Here is a 20,011-nt window from a genome sequence, read left to right as displayed (position 1 = left end):
CTCGGGATATACTCCACAAGGGTAAGGACGACGCCTCTCAGAATTCCCCATCAGCCCAACTGAGAATTGTGGGTACTGGACTCCTAGCTTATCTGCATGGCGCCAAGCTTTAAAGCCGCTGTAGCAGTTTCATTCCTCCGCAAATCCCTCCCTTCCACGTCTTCTTTTTCCCTTTTCCCTGGCTCTATGGCCACTCAACCAAAGAGTACCAATAAGAGAGGCCGGAAGCAGGTGGTCGAGCTGCGCCGGCTACAACCCCTTGACCCTCACTCCCTTTCCCTTTCCTTTCGCCGAGATTTCATTAGCCCCGCCCATCCGAACTCTTCCACGCCTCGTTCCGGGCCTGACCCGTCCGTTTCCCATTGGCTATGCAAAAGAGGGATCGCGGCGAGAACCAATGCGCGGCAGCCACGGCGGGGGATTGCTGAAACATTTGCTCCTCTCCTGGGAGAGGAGCGGCAGAATCGCGGCGACGCGAGCTGTGTCGGAGGTCTTCCGAGCGCAACATGGGCGCGTTGAGCGGAAAGCGATTTTTGCTTGGTAATTGGAAGGTGGGAGGGAGGGAGGGAAGGAGGCGCAGCCTTGGAGAAGAGGCTCCGGATCTGGAGCGCAGTGGAAGCGAGGACGGGTCTGGAGGGTTAATGGTGGGTCGGCGTAAGAAATTCCCCCTCCGATTGTCAGCCTTAAATGGACTGCGTGAGGTTCTCCAGCCTTGGGGCTCTTAGATTTAATTTGCTGCATATCGTTCTAGAATAGCCGGTCCTTAAAGGAGGAGAGCAATCGGGCTGTCTAATTTATAGTCTGAAGAAGCGTTTCGGGGATGCGAGGGATAACTTGGGAAAGAAGTCAAATCGGATTTTTTTTTCTTAAGGCGGCTTATGTGGTTTTTGCGTTTGGTTGCTCCTTGCGAGGTGGGTCCTGCCCTCTCCTCCCCCCCCCCCAGCATGGCTTTTATCACTCAACTGCCTTGCTTTTTATTCACCCAATTTTAGGAAAGCTCGCGTGCCATTGTATTATGTGCTTCTTCTATATAATGTTATTACTGTTCTCCTTATGCTCTGATCTATGCTATACGCTACACAAATAGGAAAGGCCAGGGGTCCTTCCCGTCTCTCCCCGTGCTTTCCCGTTTTGCAGTAGGAATCGCGCTTTATTCAAGAGGGAAAAGACAGTCCAGCCCCACGAGGCATGTTTGAAGGGCGGGTTCGCCACTCTTCTTCGGCGGCTCTCGGGGTGACCCAGGCGCCTGTTTGAGACGTGCAAAATGCTTCCAATCTGAAAGATTGGGAACGAGCTGGGCTGACCCTGCCAGGAATGCTTTTAAGGGCAGTTTCGACTCGGATCGGTTGTTTCGAGTTCACACAGAGCTCTTCCCATTTACAGCGTTTTGCATCCTGCTATTTAGATGCAGGCTGGATGGAAATTGAAGTCTTAGCTTTGTGCCTGCTGCAATGGGTCTCAGGTAGTGCTGTTGTGCTTCTCGCATTAAAATAGAAGGAGATCCTGTTGATCTCCTTCGATCCCCTTGGAATCGTTTGTCTGAGGGCACCAGATCTGGTTAGGGTTGTGGACCTTTTTAGCACTGATAATCAAATAAGAACAGAAGAATGTGAAATAGCCACTCTGAAACAAATCATTTCTCTAGCATGGAGAAGGCAGGATTAGGCAATACAGGTAGTCCTCGACTTACGACTACAGTTGAGTCCAAAACATCTGTTGCTGAAACATTTGTTCAGTGATTCTTTGAAGATGTTTCGCTTCTTATCCAAGAAGCTTCTTCAGCTCTGAAGATTCTTGGATGAGAAGCAAAAAGTCTTCAAAGAAGAAAGTCCAGTTGCCTCTTGAAAAAGCGCCTTGACCCTGATGAATGAGAATCTCCATAGACATTTGTTAAGTGAGTTTTGCCACATTTTACTACTTTTTTTGCCTCAGTTAAGTGAATCACTGCAGTTATTGTTAGTAAGTGAAACTGGCTTCCCATTGATTTTGCTTGTAAGAAAGTTGAAAAAGGGGATCACACTATCCCACAACACTGCAACCATCCTAAATATGAGTCAGTTGCCAAGCATCCGAATTTTGATCATGTGACCGTGGGGATGCTGCAATGATTGTAAGTGTGAAAAACTGTCATAAGTCACTTTTTTCAGTGCTTTTGTAACTTTGAACGGTTACTAAATAAACTGTTGCAAGTCGAGGACTACCTGTGTTTTAGGGTCAGCGGACACATGGAAACTTTGCAAAATGATTGCCATTAGAAAAGTTTGCTTTAGAACAGGGGTGTCAAAGTGCCGGCCCGCGGGCCGGATGCATCATCTGGAAGCCGCACCCACCCCATTGCCGGCAAAACAGGCCCAATATGTTGCACGATGTGACATCGCGAGTTTGACATGTCTGCTTTAGAATGACTATCTTAACACATGAAATGCTCCCTTTTTTTAGCCCACCTGAAGATTGGAGGTATCTGCAGGAACCAGTGCTTTTGTCAAAATGGCAATGCAGGGCTCACATCAGGAGCCCTGCCTCTTTTGTGTGGGCATGTAATGTCATGATGCATGTGTAAAAGGGGCAGAACTTAAGCACAAACCTGGTTTTATCATTTGCCCCCTTACCTCCCAAGGACGCCTCTGCTCAGGGTGCTCCTTATAAGCTCTTTGTAGATAGCCAAGGCAGGAGAAACAGAACTCAGCGCTGTAGGCACCCACACTTGATTTTCATGTTTTTACAGTCTGTATGGGGTCGAGAAATAGTTTTGTAAAATTAGATTGATGCAAGAGATTTGTGCTTCACTTCCAGTATGTTAGCACTTTATTCATTTCAATTAAAAAGCATATTAAAAAAAAACCCTGCTGTGGGTGGGAATGGGATTGATCTCAGGCACCCCGTTGCTTTTCTGCTCCTGCTGTTAAGCATTTTCAGTTGAACAAAGATACTTTCTGTGATGAGAGGTTTTTTTTCCCCCATCATAAGGGAAATTTTTTTTACTGTAGTGCAGTCCCAAACACATATAAATTACTTTTAGGGATGTATAGAATTGTTCCAGTTCCTGAATACAAATTTTGGGCATTTCTAATATATACATACATATATACATTTCCAGGCATTAGATCAGACTTGTAGTTATCTTCATATAAATCAAGTGATTGAGGTATGGATGTTAATTGCATGTTAAAACAAGTGTTGGGTGTAAATTTCCAAGAGCTTCTGGTTTAGGAAGGTGTCTTGCAGAAATAAAAGTGCTTACAATTATATTGAAGGGTATCTGTATCGGAATACTTCAGCTGTGCAGCCAGCTGATGATCAGTCTTCCTAATCGCTTGCAGATTTTTATTCCAGGGACCATCTTCTGTTTATTTGTTAAATTTATTTGCTGAATTTGAAAGGCTCCTCAGTGCTTTCATGTAGATTACGTTACCTTAGAACAGTGATGACGAACCTTTTAGAGAACGAGTGCCCAAAAATTGGCCCTGCCCCCGCTCCACTTCCTGCCCCACCCCAATCCCTCATCCCATCTGCCCACAGGGCAACTCACCGCCTCCAGGGCCTGCCGATCGCCCAGGCAGCCCAGCAGCGCTATGGTGGTCACGCCCTCTGCCCACACCCTGCAGCATCAACTGTGCACGACGGGGGTGTGAGGACAGAGTCTTGTCTACACTGCCTGGCTGCCATGTCCTTGGCTGCACTGCTCCATGTGGGCCATGCTCAGGAGCGACTCTTCTTCAGGGGGGCTGCTGGAGAGGAGGGGGTCACGGGGGAGGCGAGGCTGGGGCAAGGGCACGTGTGCCCACAGAGAGGGCTCCGAGTGCCGCCTCTGGCACGTGTGCCATAGGTTCGCCACCACTGCCTTAGAAGATGGATACATTTTGGGGCTGACTAATTATTGCAAAATAATCTTCAAATAAATGGTTCAGCCAACTGATCAGGGCACATCCTTTCTAAATTAATATTTGGGTATTAAAGACTATGTTTCCAAAAAGAACCTAATGAGGACAAGAGGTTAAACTTGCTTTCTTGATTTCATTACAGAGCCTTTAAAGAACAGCAACATATGGCATATTATCCTAATAAAGTTCAGTTTTCATTCAAATCCCAAAGCGGGATACTTTAGACATACCACCTTAACACAGCAGTAAAAAATATAATAAAACATGCAATTCAACAGCATTACAAAATGTGGTGTAATCTGTTGAAAGCAGAAGAACCACTCCCACATACAGTATAGTATGACCATATGCTGGCCTGTTTCCTTGGGAATGGTTTCATTCAGTCTAATGGGGCTTATTTTCCTATAAATGGATTTAGGAATGAAGCCAAATTCCAAAGGGATCCAACGTGTGCAGGAAGCCCTGATTTAAGTTATATAAAGGATGAAGTCAGAAAGATTTGAACTATTGATTATGAGAGATCAAAGCAAATTTAGAAACTGACAAGATTGGCAGGGCCCATTGACCCAAGCCGGACTGACAGTGCCCACTCAGTTTGCTTATCCACAAAATCAGAGAATTCCTGGATTAAGCAGGAAGAGCATTACCACTAAATAACTTTGTGTATATTCGATATATGTTGCCTGTTGATGAGTAGGCATGTTTTCATGAGAAAAATAGCCTTTTACTTTTTTAATTCAGGCAGCCACACTTGCCTAGAGAGGAAATAGAAGTGCCAGATTAGCAGGAAAAGTTCCAATCCTAAAATCTATTCTGATTTTACTTTTTTTTTTTTTAATCTGTTCCAACTTCACTATATTCCATTAGTATTTTGATCTTACTGGAAGAAGGATGTTCTGATTATAAGTACAGGTCAAAAAAGTCTATAGGGATGTTGGAAGAGTTCTTGTAGTGCCAGAGCTTCTTCCTACTCAAAATGGGATTTCATTGTTGAAATGTTTTGCACACAAATTATTTCTTGTTCTTTTTGGTTTAGCGGACCTGGGTTCTCCGACATTATTTTACCACTAATTTAGCCGTTGTTTTTGAGCCAAAATATATAATACTTGTCGGTAATTATCTGAATCTTGTTCTGTTTGCATCCTAGGTACTGTAAGTTGCACCCTCTTCTTGGCTGTTAACAGCTTGTATTCTTCCAGTGATGATGTTATAGAACTTACACCAACAAATTTCAACAGAGAGGTTATTCAGAGTGATAGTTTATGGCTAGTAGAATTCTATGCACCATGGTACGTATTAACTCGGCTGCCTTGAAAAAAAAATGGTTTTTGTTTGTTCTGTTTGTCACTTTTTCACGTGTACACTTTAGCTATGTTATTTCCGTAACTGGTGTCTTGCATCTCAAAGCAACATTTTTAGCTGGACTGTTCTGGTTGTATTACTCTTACGGTTAAGTGAGATGGTGTGCAGGAATACATGGCTCAGTCTTTCTCATTGCTGTCCTTCGGAGATGTTGGTATTGCAATTCCTGAAATTCACAGTCAACATACAGGCCCAGCATCCCTGAAGAGTTGATGGAGATAAGCCTTAACCATCCTTGTTAAATGCAGATCGGCCTGTGTTAGTTGTGATACCAGTATAAATGCTGCTCCCACGTCTTTCAGTAGATGAAATAAGAGCGTAAATCTTTGTTGAAGGCTAGACAAGTCATAACCGTGGTCTAAACTCCAGTTTATTCTCATGTTTCGGAAGATTTATGTTGTTACAAAAGTATATATGGTCGCCAACTTTGGTTGTTGTTGTTTTTTTGGGAGAAAGGATCTGTACCTTTTGTAGCAAAATGTCACCTGCCAACTGTGAAAATGCTGTGATTGAATTGTATGTGTTGAACTTCAATTAGTTGTATAGAAATGTCAGGTTTTGTTAATTTTTTTTAAAGGGCAAGAGACATGTCTAGCCGTCCATATCTCTTTCAATTTTGTGCAAAGTTACACATGGATGGGAAGTTGTAGCAACAAACATTGGTTCAAAACAGCATGGAATGCTAGAAAAATAAAAATTAGTCAGGGACATCACTTGGAATATAACCACTTGTATGCTGCCTTATACAGTTTTCAGTGTGAGAATTCATATAAAGAATCTTTTTGGTTTGGAATAAATCAAATGTTGGAAGATTATATTTTTATTTTTATCTTCTGAAAGGTGTGGCCATTGCCAAAGATTGACACCAGAATGGAAGAAAGCTGCAACTGCCTTAAAAGTGAGTAGCATATTATAAATAATCTGTATTAGATTTACATCCTACTTGTTCATTCAGGAACTCAAAGGAGTGTACTGGTTCCCTCCTCCAATTTTTCCCATGCAATAAACCTGTAGGATAAGTTGGGCTAAGAAAGCCTAGAGTCACTTTCTGAATTTCCATAAAGGAGGAAGAGATAGTTCAGCCTGAGTTTCCCCTATCCTTAATTGCACCTTACTGTTAAGTTAGAATATTTTTACCTCATGTGCTGTAAAGGAGATTTTTTCTCTCTCTCACACAGATTTCCCCAAGAGTTTCTTCATAACAGAGACCAATCTGCCCTTCTGTTGAAACTCAGATTGTTTACTTTTAGTACCAGAGACAGCAAAAGCAGACCTGATAATGGTAGAGATACAATGTCTCTATCTTCTACTGGTCTTGCTTCCCAGAGCCTTTTGCTTTACTCCTAACATCTTCTCCCAGTTTTATCAGCATTTCTTGGTTTCTCAGGTATTTTATGAGCTGATAGGGTTATTGTTTTCTGAGAGCATAGGAAGGGAAGGAAATGTGTGTGGTGTGTACACATGCATGATTGATTCAGTCTTGATTCTTCTCATTGATCACAAGTCCCTGAAATGTTCTTGTCCAGATTTTTGGAAGTGGCTTGCATTTGCCTTCTTCCTAAGACAGAAGAGAGAGAGAGAGACTAGCCTAAGTGCTTTAATATTGTTTTCAGGTTTTTAGCCTGCAACTGCATAAAATGGAATCCCTCTGTTCATAGTTAATGCTAAGCCATTTCGGTTTGTACATTAAGATGTGATAAAGCCCAGTTTAACTACTGTCTAGCTAAGTGATTCTCAGCCACCGGTAGCACTGTTTCATCTAACTCAACAGCTTCAAAGGGAACGGCAGTTCTGGATCTTTCTCAGGCTACATGAGATAGTAGAAATAAAACTTGGGTTATGTGCAATAAAAGCAGGTATTCCACCCATCCACTAGTACCCTTGTTAGCAGAAGATGGCTGTCATCAAATAAGCATCTTAACAGTCTTAAAAATTAATGACATTGAAAATACAATCTCTAGGATGTCCCTTTTCTTTGATTGAAAAATAAATATGTGGCCTGTTCATCTCTTGAATGTATTTTCTGCCATTCCTTAAAATGGGTGCATTGATGAGGATTGATAAAAATTGGAATTCAAATAACTTCTGAAGGTCGCACACTATCTACTACTGCCGTGGGGAGAACCATGAGGCCTTGTGGGTGCTAGCTTCATTTTTTGAGTTGTTTAAAAAAATTCTCCAGGACTATCTCATTTTATTACATTTTTAAGGATGATGGTGTTTATTTATTATGCCTAATGAAGTCTGTGTGTCAAAAGAGGGCCTATCTATCCTCCTGTATATAAAGTTCAATATAAGATGTTTGACTTGGGCATTACTATAAGCTTTCCACAAAATAATTTCAGAGCCAGTTCTATCCAGGTTGGTTGGAGCAGTGACAGGATTTGGGTCTTCCTCTTTACCACTTCCTATGTTTCCCCTGCTGCGGTGGCAAATGGTTTGCTACTGAGAAGCTGATAGGAAGCTCCCTGCCATAGAAGGGCCTTCAAACCACAGTTCTTCCGTTACACCTTCTGTCCAGGATTGTTATAATTAGCTTGTGCCCTATTGGTTTTTTTATTCTGATTTTGTCTTCTAAAATATATTATTTCAGAGGTATATTGCTTGTTTGCAAATTGGACTAAATCAGGGGTTCTCAACCTTGGCAACTTTAAGACTTGTGGACTTCAACTCCCAGAATTCCTCAGCCAGCTTTGCTTTGCTTTGCTGGCTGAGGAATTCTGGGAGTTGAAGTCCACAAGTTTTAAAGTTGCCAAGGTTGAGAACCCCTGGACTAAATCTTATGGTTGACAGATCAGTATTTTGAAACTGCTGGCAACCCTATTTACGTTATATTTTTTTATCAGAGATTACATACAGCAGATATTTACGTTCTTAAAAGATTTACTGGAAGGGAGCCTGGTAATGCTGGGTTTTTGTTAACAATGAATGGGAAATCAGTGAGCAACACCTTGACTTCCTAATGAGCAGGCATTTGCTGTTGGAGAACTGCCTGAGTAATATTGTCTTGCTCAATTGCAGTCATGGGAAACCACTTAGGATGCTCCCAAAGACAGAGAACATATTTAGTGTAGGCGCATGTCTTCATGACTTTCTTGCATTTAACGGAAGAATCGGGATCAACACATCCTTTATTTTTCAAGCTGAATTATTCTTCTAAGTTCATGAAACTGCTTAGTCAAAGGCAATATTTAAGCCAAAAGCAGCATCTCTCAATGACTGTGTATATGAACTGACATATCCATGGTTTGGGGCTAAAGTCAGCAGATGTGTGAGCAAAACAGACTTTTACCTTGTCTTTGTGGAGGAATTTTTTTTTTTTTTTTTTTTTTTTTTTTTGGTCTTGTTTCTCTAACCTGAAAGCTTTTCTTTTTTCCAGGGTGTTGTGAAAGTTGGGGCAGTTGATGCAGATAAACATCAATCTCTTGGAGGTCAATATGGTGTTAAAGGGTTTCCCACTATCAAGATTTTTGGTGCTAACAAGCACAAAGCAGAAGACTACCAAGGTATTTTTAAAAAAACATTATTTTTGCTGATGTGCATCTTGAATAAAACTGATATTTTTTTTTCTCTTGTTCACAACAAGCCTAGTTTAAGTAGAAAAGACTACCGTAAATGCCAGCGTATAAGGCGACTTCTGCAAGCATTAAAATCGGCGCCAAAGACGGGGGTCGTCTCATGCGCCAAATCGTCTTATACGCCGGAAATACTGGTAGTTTCCGGCGTATAAGACAACGTTCTAGGAATGCGACTGGCGACAAAGATGGGGGTCGTCTTATACGCCGGGTCGCCTTGTACGCCGGCATATACGGTACTATAATATATTGGGTCCTTTTTTGTGACTTGAAATTCCTAAGAATTTCCCGCTTTTATGGCTGCATTACATTTGGTTGAAGAGCTGAGTATTTGCTGTAGAGCAGAAGTGAGGAACCTGCGGTTTTCCAAATGCTGCTGAACTTCAGTTCCCAGCATACCTCACTTCTGGCTGAACTGGGTGGGAGTTGCAGTTCAGAACATCCAGAAGCATACGTTCACCACCACTACCACCCCGTTACAGGGAGCATACTGATTAGTTAAAAACTGGATTTCCAACTCAAGGCTGAAGCCTCCAGTGATTTGTCCTGGTGCAACACCAAAAAGCCACACATTTTTTGCCTCCTTCTATTAAAGGAGCTGAAATGGTGGCTGGCGCTGCTGAAAAGAAAATGTGAACGTTGATATATGTGGAGTTTTCATGATTACATAGCATTCTACCTTTCATTTGTGTCTCAGGAGGCAGGACCAGTGATGCTATTGTTGATTCTGCTTTAAGCGCCGTCCGGTCACTGGTAAAAGATCGTCTTAGTGGCAGAGGTGGAGGATACAGTTCTGGAAAACAGGTACCCTTTTTAGGCTTTGACTCCTGCTCATTGCAAAGATGTTACAGGACGACTAGTAACATTGGCATTGGAGTGATGGCTTTAAGAAGGGCTTATTTTGTGGCAGGAGTGAAAAATTTAGTAAGTCAACTGGCTTGCTCATTTAAATGGGTCACATTTTGCAAAAAAAAAAAAAAGTGAAGCTCTTAGTAGAGGATAGTGACAATTATCAGAATAAAAGGGGTAGACAATGACAGTTGATGGATACAGGATAATAAAGAATTGGAGAGTTAATGAATGGAAAAGAATTTCTTCAGACTTCTGGTGTCTCCATTGTACGGATGCTTTAGAAATCAGGGCTATAAGCATTACAGCAGTGGTTCTCAACCTTTTTAATGCCACGACCCTCAACCGGTCGTAAGTCGAGGACTACTCAACTGGTCGTAAGCCGAGGATTACTCAACTGGTGCAGCACCATTTGCAGAATGGGACTTTTGGTGGGCTCAGCAGGGCAGAGACAGCCTGGACAATTCCTATTGGCTTTGGAAAGCCAATAGAATAAAAGGGAGTAGCGCAGCTAAGGAAAAGGGGGAAAAAAATGCAGACTGCATTGTTTGGCGACCCCCGTGAAATGGTCGTTCGACCCCAGATGGGGTCCCGACCCACAGGTTGAGAACCACTGCATTAGAGAAAGAACAACATCTTCACGTATGAACTTGTGATTTAAGGGTTTGGTGATAAGATAGAATGCGGGAAGAAGGAAAATACAATGTAAGAAGATTAGAAGCCACTTCATAATATTTTTCTTTGTCTTTTTGTTTCTTCTTTCATATTTTGTTGTTTTTATCGTTAAAAATTCTTTATTATTTTTTTATAAAGGAATCATGGCTATAAATAAATTAAAAGAGACTCATAGAAGAAGGCAAGACTTCTAGGCTGCATAGATCTCAGATAGGCAGCCATATCAGTCTTTTATTGGAGGTTTCTAAGAAGAGACTGGACACTTGTCTGAAATGCTATAGGGTCTCCTGCTTGAACACAGGGGTTGGACTGAAAGACCTCCAGGGTCCAAGTCTGTTACTCTTATTTAAATTCCCCATTCTCAGGACAACACATACAGCTGCTGAAACAGAGGAAGTGAAGCTCTACTGATTAGTTCCACTACTAGAGCATCAAGATGTTCCTTGTTGAAAAACTCAATTTGAATAATTGATGGTTGACTTCGCTTTTACATTTTCTATCCTGTACAGACTATGATTTCAAGCAGAGATGGATTATTTTCTTTATAAGTTAAAACATATATAAGTTTCTATCCTAATCTCTCTCTTTTTTTGCTAGAAAGCATATATCCATCAGTTGTAATCAATAATTAGAGTTGAAGTAAAATCTGTAGTACTAAATACCGTTTTATGTTTCTTTAATAGAGCAGTGATGAAAGTGGAAGCTCTGGCAAAAAGGATGTGATTGAACTGACCGATGATAACTTTGATAAGAATGTGTTAGACAGTGACAGTATCTGGCTGGTAGAATTTTATGCTCCATGGTGTGGACATTGCAAAAAGTAAGTGTTCTGGCTGTACAGCATATTTACATAAATACATACTAGGAGAAACCAGTTGTTTGAATAGTAGTTGGGTGCAAGAATATTGATAATGCAATCTACCGATAGGTTAGCCCCATTTGATTCAGTGGAGCTCTCAAATACAGAAATGCAGCTTACGCTTGAAATCTCTGGAGGTACGTGAGCCATATTTAAGCAACCTTGGGTTTTCTTTCTTTTCCTTTGCTTTTAATATGATGCTCCTCTGAACTCGTTACTCTGTTGTCATTTAAGACAAAACTAGTCTTTTGTAAAGCAGGAGTAGGCCTTTCAGGCATCTCAGTTCCTGGAATCTGATCATTGATAATGGTTGTTGGGGCTAATGTAGTCCCAGCTTGTGAAGTCATAAGATCCTTTTGAGGTCTATTTAGCAGTCACTGTGATCCGTTAGCAAAAGTTGTTATCAACCATGTTTTTTAATTAGGTAAGTAGCAATCTGTGGTAATTTTGAATCCAACTATCACCTGAGAATTATCATAATTTAACCATTCTTGTTTTAAAAAAGTGATTTTAATTGTAAGTTGCTGTTGCAATTTATTGCTGTTCTTTTTAAAGGGAAAGCGGCCACATGTAACAATGCATTTCCTTCTACAGTTTGGAGCCAGAGTGGGCATCAGCTGCAACTGAAGTGAAGGAGCAAACAAAGGGAAAAGTTAAACTAGCTGCTGTAGATGCTACCGTACACCAGATGGTAGCCGGTCGGTATGGGGTGAGTATATAGTGCGAGTGGCAAAGCAAATAACACAGAAGAGAGAGTATGTCCCTTTTAAGATGGCAACATTATATTGCATGGAATGTTTTAAGCATTTACATACTGGAGCATTGTTGAATAAATAAATTCCATAATAGGAACTTTTTTATTAAAACATTGGGATAGATACAGTGCATTCAGAAAGTATTCAGATCCCCCGTCATTTTTGTCAATTTTGTTATGCTGCAGCCTGATTCTACAGTTGTTGAAATTCATTTTTTCTCATTAATCTACACTCAATACCCCATAATGACACAGTGAAAACAGAAGTTTAGAAATGTCTAAATTTATTAAAAAGAAAAAAACTGAAATACCCCATTGACGTAAGTATTCAGACCCCTTTGCAACAACAACACTTGAAATTTAGCTTAGGTGCCTTCCATTTCTCTTGAATCGTTGCTGACATGTTTCTACATCTTGATTGGAGTCGACCTGTGGTAAATTAAATTGATTGGACATGATTTAGAAAGCCATACACCTCTCTGTAGAAGGCCTCACAGCTGACAATGCATACTGTAGCAGAGCAAAAGCCGTGAGGTCAAAGACTGCCTGCAGAGCTCAGAGACAGGATTACTGCAAGGCACGGATCTGGGGAAGACTACAATAAAATTGCTGCTGCTGCACTGAAGAGAATCTTGTTCCTCACAGTCTCAGAATCCTCCAGGTGGTTTTTTGCAAACTCCAAATGGGCTTTCATGTGTTTTGCACTGAGGAGAGGTTTCTGTCTAGCCACTCTGCCATAAAGCCCAGAGCAGTGGAGGATTGCAGTGATGGTTGACCTTGTGGAACTCTGTCCCATCTCCACACAGAGATGGAGCTCAGTCAGAATGACCATCGGGTTCTTGGCCATCTCTCTTATTAAGGTCCTTCTTACAGAGCGCAGTGGCTTCCATAATTCTCAAATGGAAGAAGTTTGGCATAACCGGGTCTCTTCCAAGAGCTGATTGCCCAGTCAAACTGAGCAGTCGGGGGAGAAGGGCCTTAGTAAGAGGGGTGACCAAGAACCCGATGGTCACTCTGACTGAGCTCCAAAGATCCTGTGTGGAGACAGGACAGAGTTCCAGAAGGACAACCATCACTGCAGCCCTCCACCAATGTGAGCTTTATGACAGAGTGGCTAGATGGAGGACTCTTCTCAGTGCAAAACACATGAAAGCCCACTTGGAGTTTGTAAAAATGCCCCTGAAGGACTCTCAGACTGTGAGGAACAAGATTCTCTGGTCTAATGAAACCAAGATTCAACTCTTTGGCTTCAATTCTAAACGTTATGTCTGGAGGAAACCAGGCACTGCTCATCACCTGCCCAATATCATCCCAACAGTGAAGCACGGTGGTGGCAACATCATGCTGTGGGGATGTTTTTCAGCAGCAGGGACTGGGAGACTGGTCAAGGTTAAGGGAAAGCTGAATGGAGCAAAGTATCCTCGATGAAAACCTGTCCCATAATGCTCAGGACCTCAGACTGGGCCAAAGGTTCACTTTCCAACATGACAGTGATTCTAGGCACACAACCAAGACAACACAAGAGTTGTTTAGGGACAACTCTGTGAATGTCCTAGAGTGGCCCAGCTAGAGCCCTGACTTGATCCTTATTGAACATTTCTGGAGGGACGTGAAAGTGGCTGTCCACCAACAGTCGCCACTAACCTGACTAAGCTTGCGAGTATTTGCAAGGAAGAATGGGAGAAAATCCCCCAATCGAGGTGTGCAAAGCTTGTCGTGTCATGCCCAAAAAGACTCGAGGCTGTAATTGCTGTCAAAGTTGCTTCAACAAAGTACTGAGTGAAGGGTATGAATACAATGTAATATTTCAGTTTTTTCTTTTTAATAAATTTACAGACATTTTCTAAAATTCTGTTTTCACTTTGTCATTATGGGGTACTATGTGTAGATTAATGAGAAAAGAATGAATTTCAACAACTGTAGAATCGGGCTGCAGCATAAAAAAAATTGACAAAAGTGGAGGTCTGAATACTTTCTGAATGCATGAGAGAGAGAAAGGGAGAAAGAGAGATGTAATGTTTTCTGTAATAGTTTTGTATACCAGCTATTTTAGAGAATTTGGATTGTGCAGACATTCAGTGACCCTAAGCATTATTTTATTTTAATGTTTAGTTCACTGAATACCAAGGTGAATTAACTTTTGTGCTCACTCTGATATGAATTCTTTGATTCTGTGTTTCAGATCCGTGGATTTCCAACAATAAAAATTTTTCAAAAGGGAGAAGAACCTGTTGACTATGATGGTGGAAGGACAAAAACAGATATCATTGCTCGGGCTCTGGACTTGTTTTCAGAGAGTGCACCAGCGCCTGAACTCCTAGAGGTATCCTCATTTTGATCAGGCAGTTACTTCCTATGGAAATCGCAACACAATGTTGCAGTATGGGGTGCCTCTGTCCAGTGAGACACTCATGCAGTCTTTCAAAATACTCCATATTTCATTTCAGACCCTTTATTAGTTATTTTGTATTCACAGAACTCTTAATATTTTCTCCTCTGCAAACCTGTGCAAGGTGGTTACCCCCTCCCCCCACCCCATTAGTCCCATTTTAGCTACATAGCCATCATAATTTGATAACAAAATTTGCTGCTGTTATGCTTTTTATTGATAAAATTAAGGGGATGTTTTGTGTGTGTGTGTGTGTGTGTATACATACATACATACATACATATGTGTGTGTCTTTGGTTATTCAGGTTTTCTCCTGCATCAAATTGGAAATGTCTTGGCGACGTTTCGACAAAGTCCCATTCGTCATCTTCAGGCTGGTGTTTTCAGCTTCATGTTCCTAGAAGCACGAAGCCGAAAACACCAGCCTGAAGATGACGAATGGGACTTCGTCAAAACGTCGCCAAGACACTTCCAATTTGACATGGGAGAAAACCCGAATAACCAAAGACCTATATACAAACACCCGCGAAAACCTCAGAAAATAGATAGATAGATAGATAGATAGATAGATAGATAGATAGATAGATAGATAGATAGATAGATAGATAGTTCAAATTAAAGTTTTATTTGAAAATGAGCAATAAAACTAAACTTGATTTCTTCCTGAATTTATCCCAAACTATCTTAAAATTTTCTTATTGCCTTAATTAAATTCGTGTGGTTGGAAATTTCAAGCCCTTTTTTGAAATGTCTACCCTTATTTCAATTTGAGCTGCGTTGATAGAGTGACTTTTGCTTGCAAAGAGCTTTGGGAGGGAGTGTCCCCTTGAAAGGTCATGAGCAAGAATGGCGTGATCAGTAGACCCTAATTTTAGTAATGTTTCTTGTGAACTTTATGAATTAAGGGAACTTCTAGCATCCTTCTGGCCTTAGCTCAGTAGATCAGAATTGTTTTAAAGTCTTAATGATGTCAGAATACAGGTAGCCCTTGACTTACAACAGTTAATTTAGTGACTATTCAATTTAGTGGCACTGAAAAATGTCATGACCGTTTTCCAAATTACGACTTCTGCAGCATCCCCGTGGTCACATGACCAACATTCAGATGCTTGGCAACTGCCTCATACTTATGACGGTTGCCATATCCCGGGGTCATTTGATCCCCTTATGCAACGTTCTGACAAGCAAAGTCAATGGGGAAGCCAGATTTGCTTAACAACCGGGTTACTAACTTATTAACTGCAGTGATTCACTTGCAGTGTTGCAAGAAAGGTTGTAAAAATGAGGCAAAACTCATTTAACAAATGTCACACTTAACAACAGAAATTTTGGGCACAATTGTTGTCATAAGTCGAGGACTACATGTATAGAGAAATTCCTATTAGGGCAAATAAATTAACCATGTTAAATATATATATATATTGAGCAAGAGACAATCTGGTAGGAGAATTAACTTACATCAGCCAATTTAGTAATTACTCCTTAATTGCTATGAGTTTGAATCTGTAAATCTGTCTCTCCTAGATTATTAATGAAGATGTCTTAAAGCAAACGTGTGATGCTCACCAACTTTGTATCATTTCTGTTTTGCCCCATATACTTGACACAGGTAAGAAGAACAAAACAGTATTTTCCCTTACCTTTGGCTTTTATATTGGCCTCAAACGTGATCTTTCTTTTTTATGATTTCTGTTAAACAGGAGCTGCAGGTAGAAATGCCTACCTGGATGTCATGTTGAAAATGGCAGACAAATACAAAAGGAAGATGTGGGGGTAAGTTATAGATTATAGCAGAAGATGCTTTGGTTTGGGGACAGGGGGGAGGACCAAACTGTGTTCCTATTGAAATGAAAATAGTGACTCCATGACAAAGATGCTACTGGCCAACATAGACTAGCCTACAATGCTTACAAACTTAAGTAGGGGAGGCTTAAGGAAATCAGCTGGTTTTGATCTACTGTCTCCATCCCTTTTGCTCTGCAGCTTGCCACAGAAATTGGGTGATGCCAGGGGACCTGGAACTGTAGTGTTAGAAGTAAAGTCTTCATCCTGGTTCATCCAAGCCGGGAATAAATAAGCAAACATGGCGACTGCTTTGGGAAGAAGGTTACAGTTTATTGAAGAAGCAGAAAGATGGTTCTTCAGGAAAGAGCAGAGGAGAGAAGGGTTTAGCACATGGTGTTGTAGGTTTTTATATCCCCTCTAGCCTTTTGTTTGGAATAGTTTCCTGTTCCTGTGGCATGAACTTTGAGGCTATTTCCTGTGTCACGTATTCTGGCCTGAGTTTTAGGTGTGCCTCTATGGCAGTGTTTCTCAACCTTGACAATTTTAAGGCATGTGGACTTCAACTCCCAGAATTCCACAGCCAGCATTGCTGGCTGTGGAATTCTGGGAGTTGAAGTCCACATGCCTTAAAATTGTCAAGGTTGAGAAACACTGCTCTATGGTATACTTGATGGTAATGGGTTAGTCCTATTATATCCCAAAAGTCATCTGCTTCCCTGGGGCTCAGCTAATGACTCTTAAGAGTTTCTTTGTCTTGAGTTCCCTGGCTCCAACCTTCCTGATGGTTTTACATTTGCATTTGTATGAAGCTAGCTCTTGTTTGGGACAAAGAAATTTGAGGCCAGGTTTGGTTTCTGCTTTTCAAAAAATACTTTTGGTGAAAAATATATTTTCCTTTTTAATATTTCCTTCTTGGGGGGGGGGGGCTAACTTCCCTCAGTAGAGAAATGTGATCTTCTGTGGTTTGCTTTGAGATAAACACCTAGTTTTTTTTATCCAAGGTGGCTGTGGACAGAAGCCGGAGCCCAGTCTAACCTTGAAAACTCTTTGGGTATTGGTGGCTTTGGCTATCCAGCCATGGCAGCCATTAATGCCCGAAAGATGAAATTCGCCCTGCTGAAAGGCTCTTTCAGTGATCAGGGGATTAATGAATTCCTGAGGTAAGGCTTTTTCGTTGGTACCTCAAATCCTATGAATGTTGTGGTGCTTGACGAGTTTCAATGAAAAATAGTGCAGTTGTCAGTCAGAGGGAAAAATAATTGCTTTGTAAGCATGTTAGTTGACTTCCTTTCTGAACACAAAAAGACTGTTTTGCTCAGGGGCGTTCCTGAATCCCATCTTTTTCTACTTTAACTCCTCTCCCATTTTTTTAAAGAAATGACTGAAATCTCATGAAATTTTAACTGGGGGAAGGTGGGCCAGTTACCAGTCTCAGTCAGTACTATTCACTATATAATTCATCACGTCAGGCTTATTTATTTTATATCCCGTCTTTTATTATTTTTATAAACAACTTAAGATGGTGATCATGGCTGCTACTTCTTCCTCCTATTTTTCACAACAACACTGTGAAGTGGGTTGGCTAAGAATGAGTGAGTGGGGCATGGTCACTCACCCAGCCTTCTTTCATGTCTAAGACAGGACTAGAACTCATAATCACCAAGTTTCTAACCTGCTGCCTTAATCATTAGGCCAAACTGGTTCTCAAATGTGAACCACCAGAGAACATTCTAAATGTTCATTCAATTTTTAGGGAACTTTCTGTTGGACGAGGGTCCACAGCACCAGTTGGTGGAGGCGGTTTTGCCAAAATTAACACAGTGGAGCCCTGGGATGGCAAAGATGGTGAGGTAAGAGACTCCATTTTTATCTCTCTGTTCACAGAGAACTTATTTGGACATTTTAGGGTTCAAGCGTTGAAAGTTGGTTCACTATCAAGTCAATCTCTCAATATGAGGTTAGCCTGATAAACCTTCAGTATATACCCTAAAGCTTGTACTCAAAATATCTGTTTAATTAAAACTTTGCTGCTTCTTTTTATTTCTCCTCTTTTCTATCACCCACCTTATCTGTGAGAAGCCATCTTAGTTCTATACTTGGCTCTCTATCTTTGTTCTCTTTTGGATTTTGCTGAAAGTGTTGACGTTTGTTTATCTATCTATTTTCGGCATAATTTTATTTTCTGTATCCTGTTTGAGCTATTCTGGTATGCTTCCTGTGCAGACTATTTTCTTTTTTTCTTTCCTGTCCTGATGCAGGTTGCTCACCAAATGTTCAAGTACTCTTAACATTGTTGCATTAAGGGTTATAAAGAGGAACTTGATAATAATGTCACTCCTACTTTGCTTGTTTATCCAGCTGTTCAGATTACATTAAAGCTTACGTAGATTTTCAACTTTGTTTGCTTAGAATCTGCTGTTGACTTCTACTTTTGTATATGCAATTTCTGCTCCATAGTTCACTGAAGCCACACAAAATGTCAGACCTGGGCTTGTTTCAATCCTAGTTTGCTTAATGAAAAAGAAACAGTCTATCTTGTAGAAAGATAAAATAATAATGCCTTGGCCATTTTTGAGTTAACATTGGTTTACTGTTTGGATGATTTTGCTATACATCTCTGTAGGCATTTAGCAGCTTGAGTGTAGGACACAGAACAAGAATCAAGAAGCCAAAGAGCTGTAAATAAACATGTAGCCCAATTCCCTTATCATGTTAAGCCAACATTTGACTTAGCATGCAGTGTAAACCCAGTTATTTTGATCTTAACCATCAGACAGTAATCATAGCTTTAATTTTTCCGCTGATTTTAAAGAGTTACAATAACAGCAACGAGATTGAATGGTGTTGTGGATGGTGAAACTCCACTTTAATTGCATCACTTATCTGGTAAAAATCTTACCTTCAAAATAAGATGGTGGGTATGTAATTTATATTTTTAAGGGAAGATCAGAAAAGTGAGTTGCCGGTTGTACACAAACTAAAAAAGCATAAGAGGATTTAGGTCTCTTTAGAAATTATCTAATAGTAGCGTTGTTTGCTTTTGAACAGTATTTTCTCAGCATCTTAGGGGGGGTTGAAACTTGTTCTAAGAAGTGTATGGTGATACATGATAAACACCTCATCAATTCACACTCCCATTGTCTCACAGCTCCCAGCTGAAGAGGATATTGATCTCAGCGATATAGATCTTGATGACTGGGATACTCAAAAGGATGAATTGTGAGAGCCTGAAGATAACTTTGTTTCTTGAGAGACATTGGGCTGTGGTTGGATTGGATAGAAGAACGTTTTGCATCACACGGATCTATCTACCAGTGGCCTTTTTTGCCGAGAGAGCAGCGGTTGGAGACATGGTCATCAGTGAACTGAGCATCTCTTAAGAAAAAAATATCTCACAAATTCTATGAATTTTTTTTATTGAGTGAAATTGTATCCGGTGCAACAGATATTTTGAGAACAACATTGATCTTTCATTGAAATACTCTTGATTTTTTGTTTTGGTTTGGTTTTTTTATCTAGCTGGCATGTGGTGGTCAATTGTAACTTGAGACTTTGGTTGTACTTAGTTTTAAAATGTGATTCTTTTTTCTCCTCCCTCGCAGTATAGCTTTCATTTCAATGAAAGAATAAAACAATATTTTTGACTCTGTGTCAGTGTTGTACAGTGTGCAGAGATCTCCTTTTGACTAGATCAGTGCAGTATTTGAAGCCATATTATGATACACGTGTGTGTTCGTATTAAGCCAGTCACTTTTAAAATTCTGCTGTTTTGAACAAACTGTAGTGAAATGTTTCACACAAAACTAAGCTTTATGAACCAGGTCCTCGGATTCTCTCTAAATACTTTCAACTGTTATTTTTCTGTAGAATTGAAAGAAATG

The 20,011-nt window shown here is 40.7% G+C and overlaps 1 protein-coding gene across 1 annotated transcript; it reads left to right on the top strand.

The window, feature by feature from the left end:
- Window positions 1-385: 385 nt before the first annotated feature.
- PDIA6 (protein disulfide isomerase family A member 6) lies at window positions 386-19,779 on the top strand. Its single transcript, XM_039331849.1, has 13 exons — window positions 386-540; window positions 5,029-5,170; window positions 6,084-6,141; window positions 8,623-8,749; window positions 9,516-9,622; window positions 11,026-11,162; window positions 11,796-11,910; window positions 14,138-14,278; window positions 15,870-15,954; window positions 16,046-16,118; window positions 17,132-17,290; window positions 17,884-17,980; window positions 19,279-19,779. The coding sequence occupies exons 1-13, from the start codon at window positions 507-509 to the stop codon at window positions 19,351-19,353; spliced, it is 1,350 nt and encodes a 449-aa protein (XP_039187783.1). The 5' UTR covers window positions 386-506; the 3' UTR covers window positions 19,354-19,779.
- Window positions 19,780-20,011: the final 232 nt, after the last annotated feature.

Source organism: Crotalus tigris, unplaced genomic scaffold (assembly GCF_016545835.1).
Source record: "Crotalus tigris isolate CLP2741 ecotype Arizona unplaced genomic scaffold, ASM1654583v1 scf7180000024439.5362192, whole genome shotgun sequence".
Lineage (NCBI taxonomy): Eukaryota > Metazoa > Chordata > Lepidosauria > Squamata > Viperidae > Crotalus > Crotalus tigris.
The sequence above is the reverse complement of the archived record's forward strand: the minus strand, read 5'-3'. Positions and strand labels throughout refer to the sequence as shown.

What these genes read in the sequence shown, in the direction of transcription:
- PDIA6 (XM_039331849.1), top strand. Translation starts at nt 507, where the DNA reads ATGGGCGCGTTGAGCGGAAAGCGATTTTTGCTTG. An exon ending in GTAGAATTCTATGCACCATG is followed by an intron (nt 5,171 to 6,083) that starts GTACGTATTAAC and finishes ATCTTCTGAAAG; the next exon opens with GTGTGGCCATTGCCAAAGAT. An exon ending in GGGATGGCAAAGATGGTGAG is followed by an intron (nt 17,981 to 19,278) that starts GTAAGAGACTCC and finishes ATTGTCTCACAG; the next exon opens with CTCCCAGCTGAAGAGGATAT.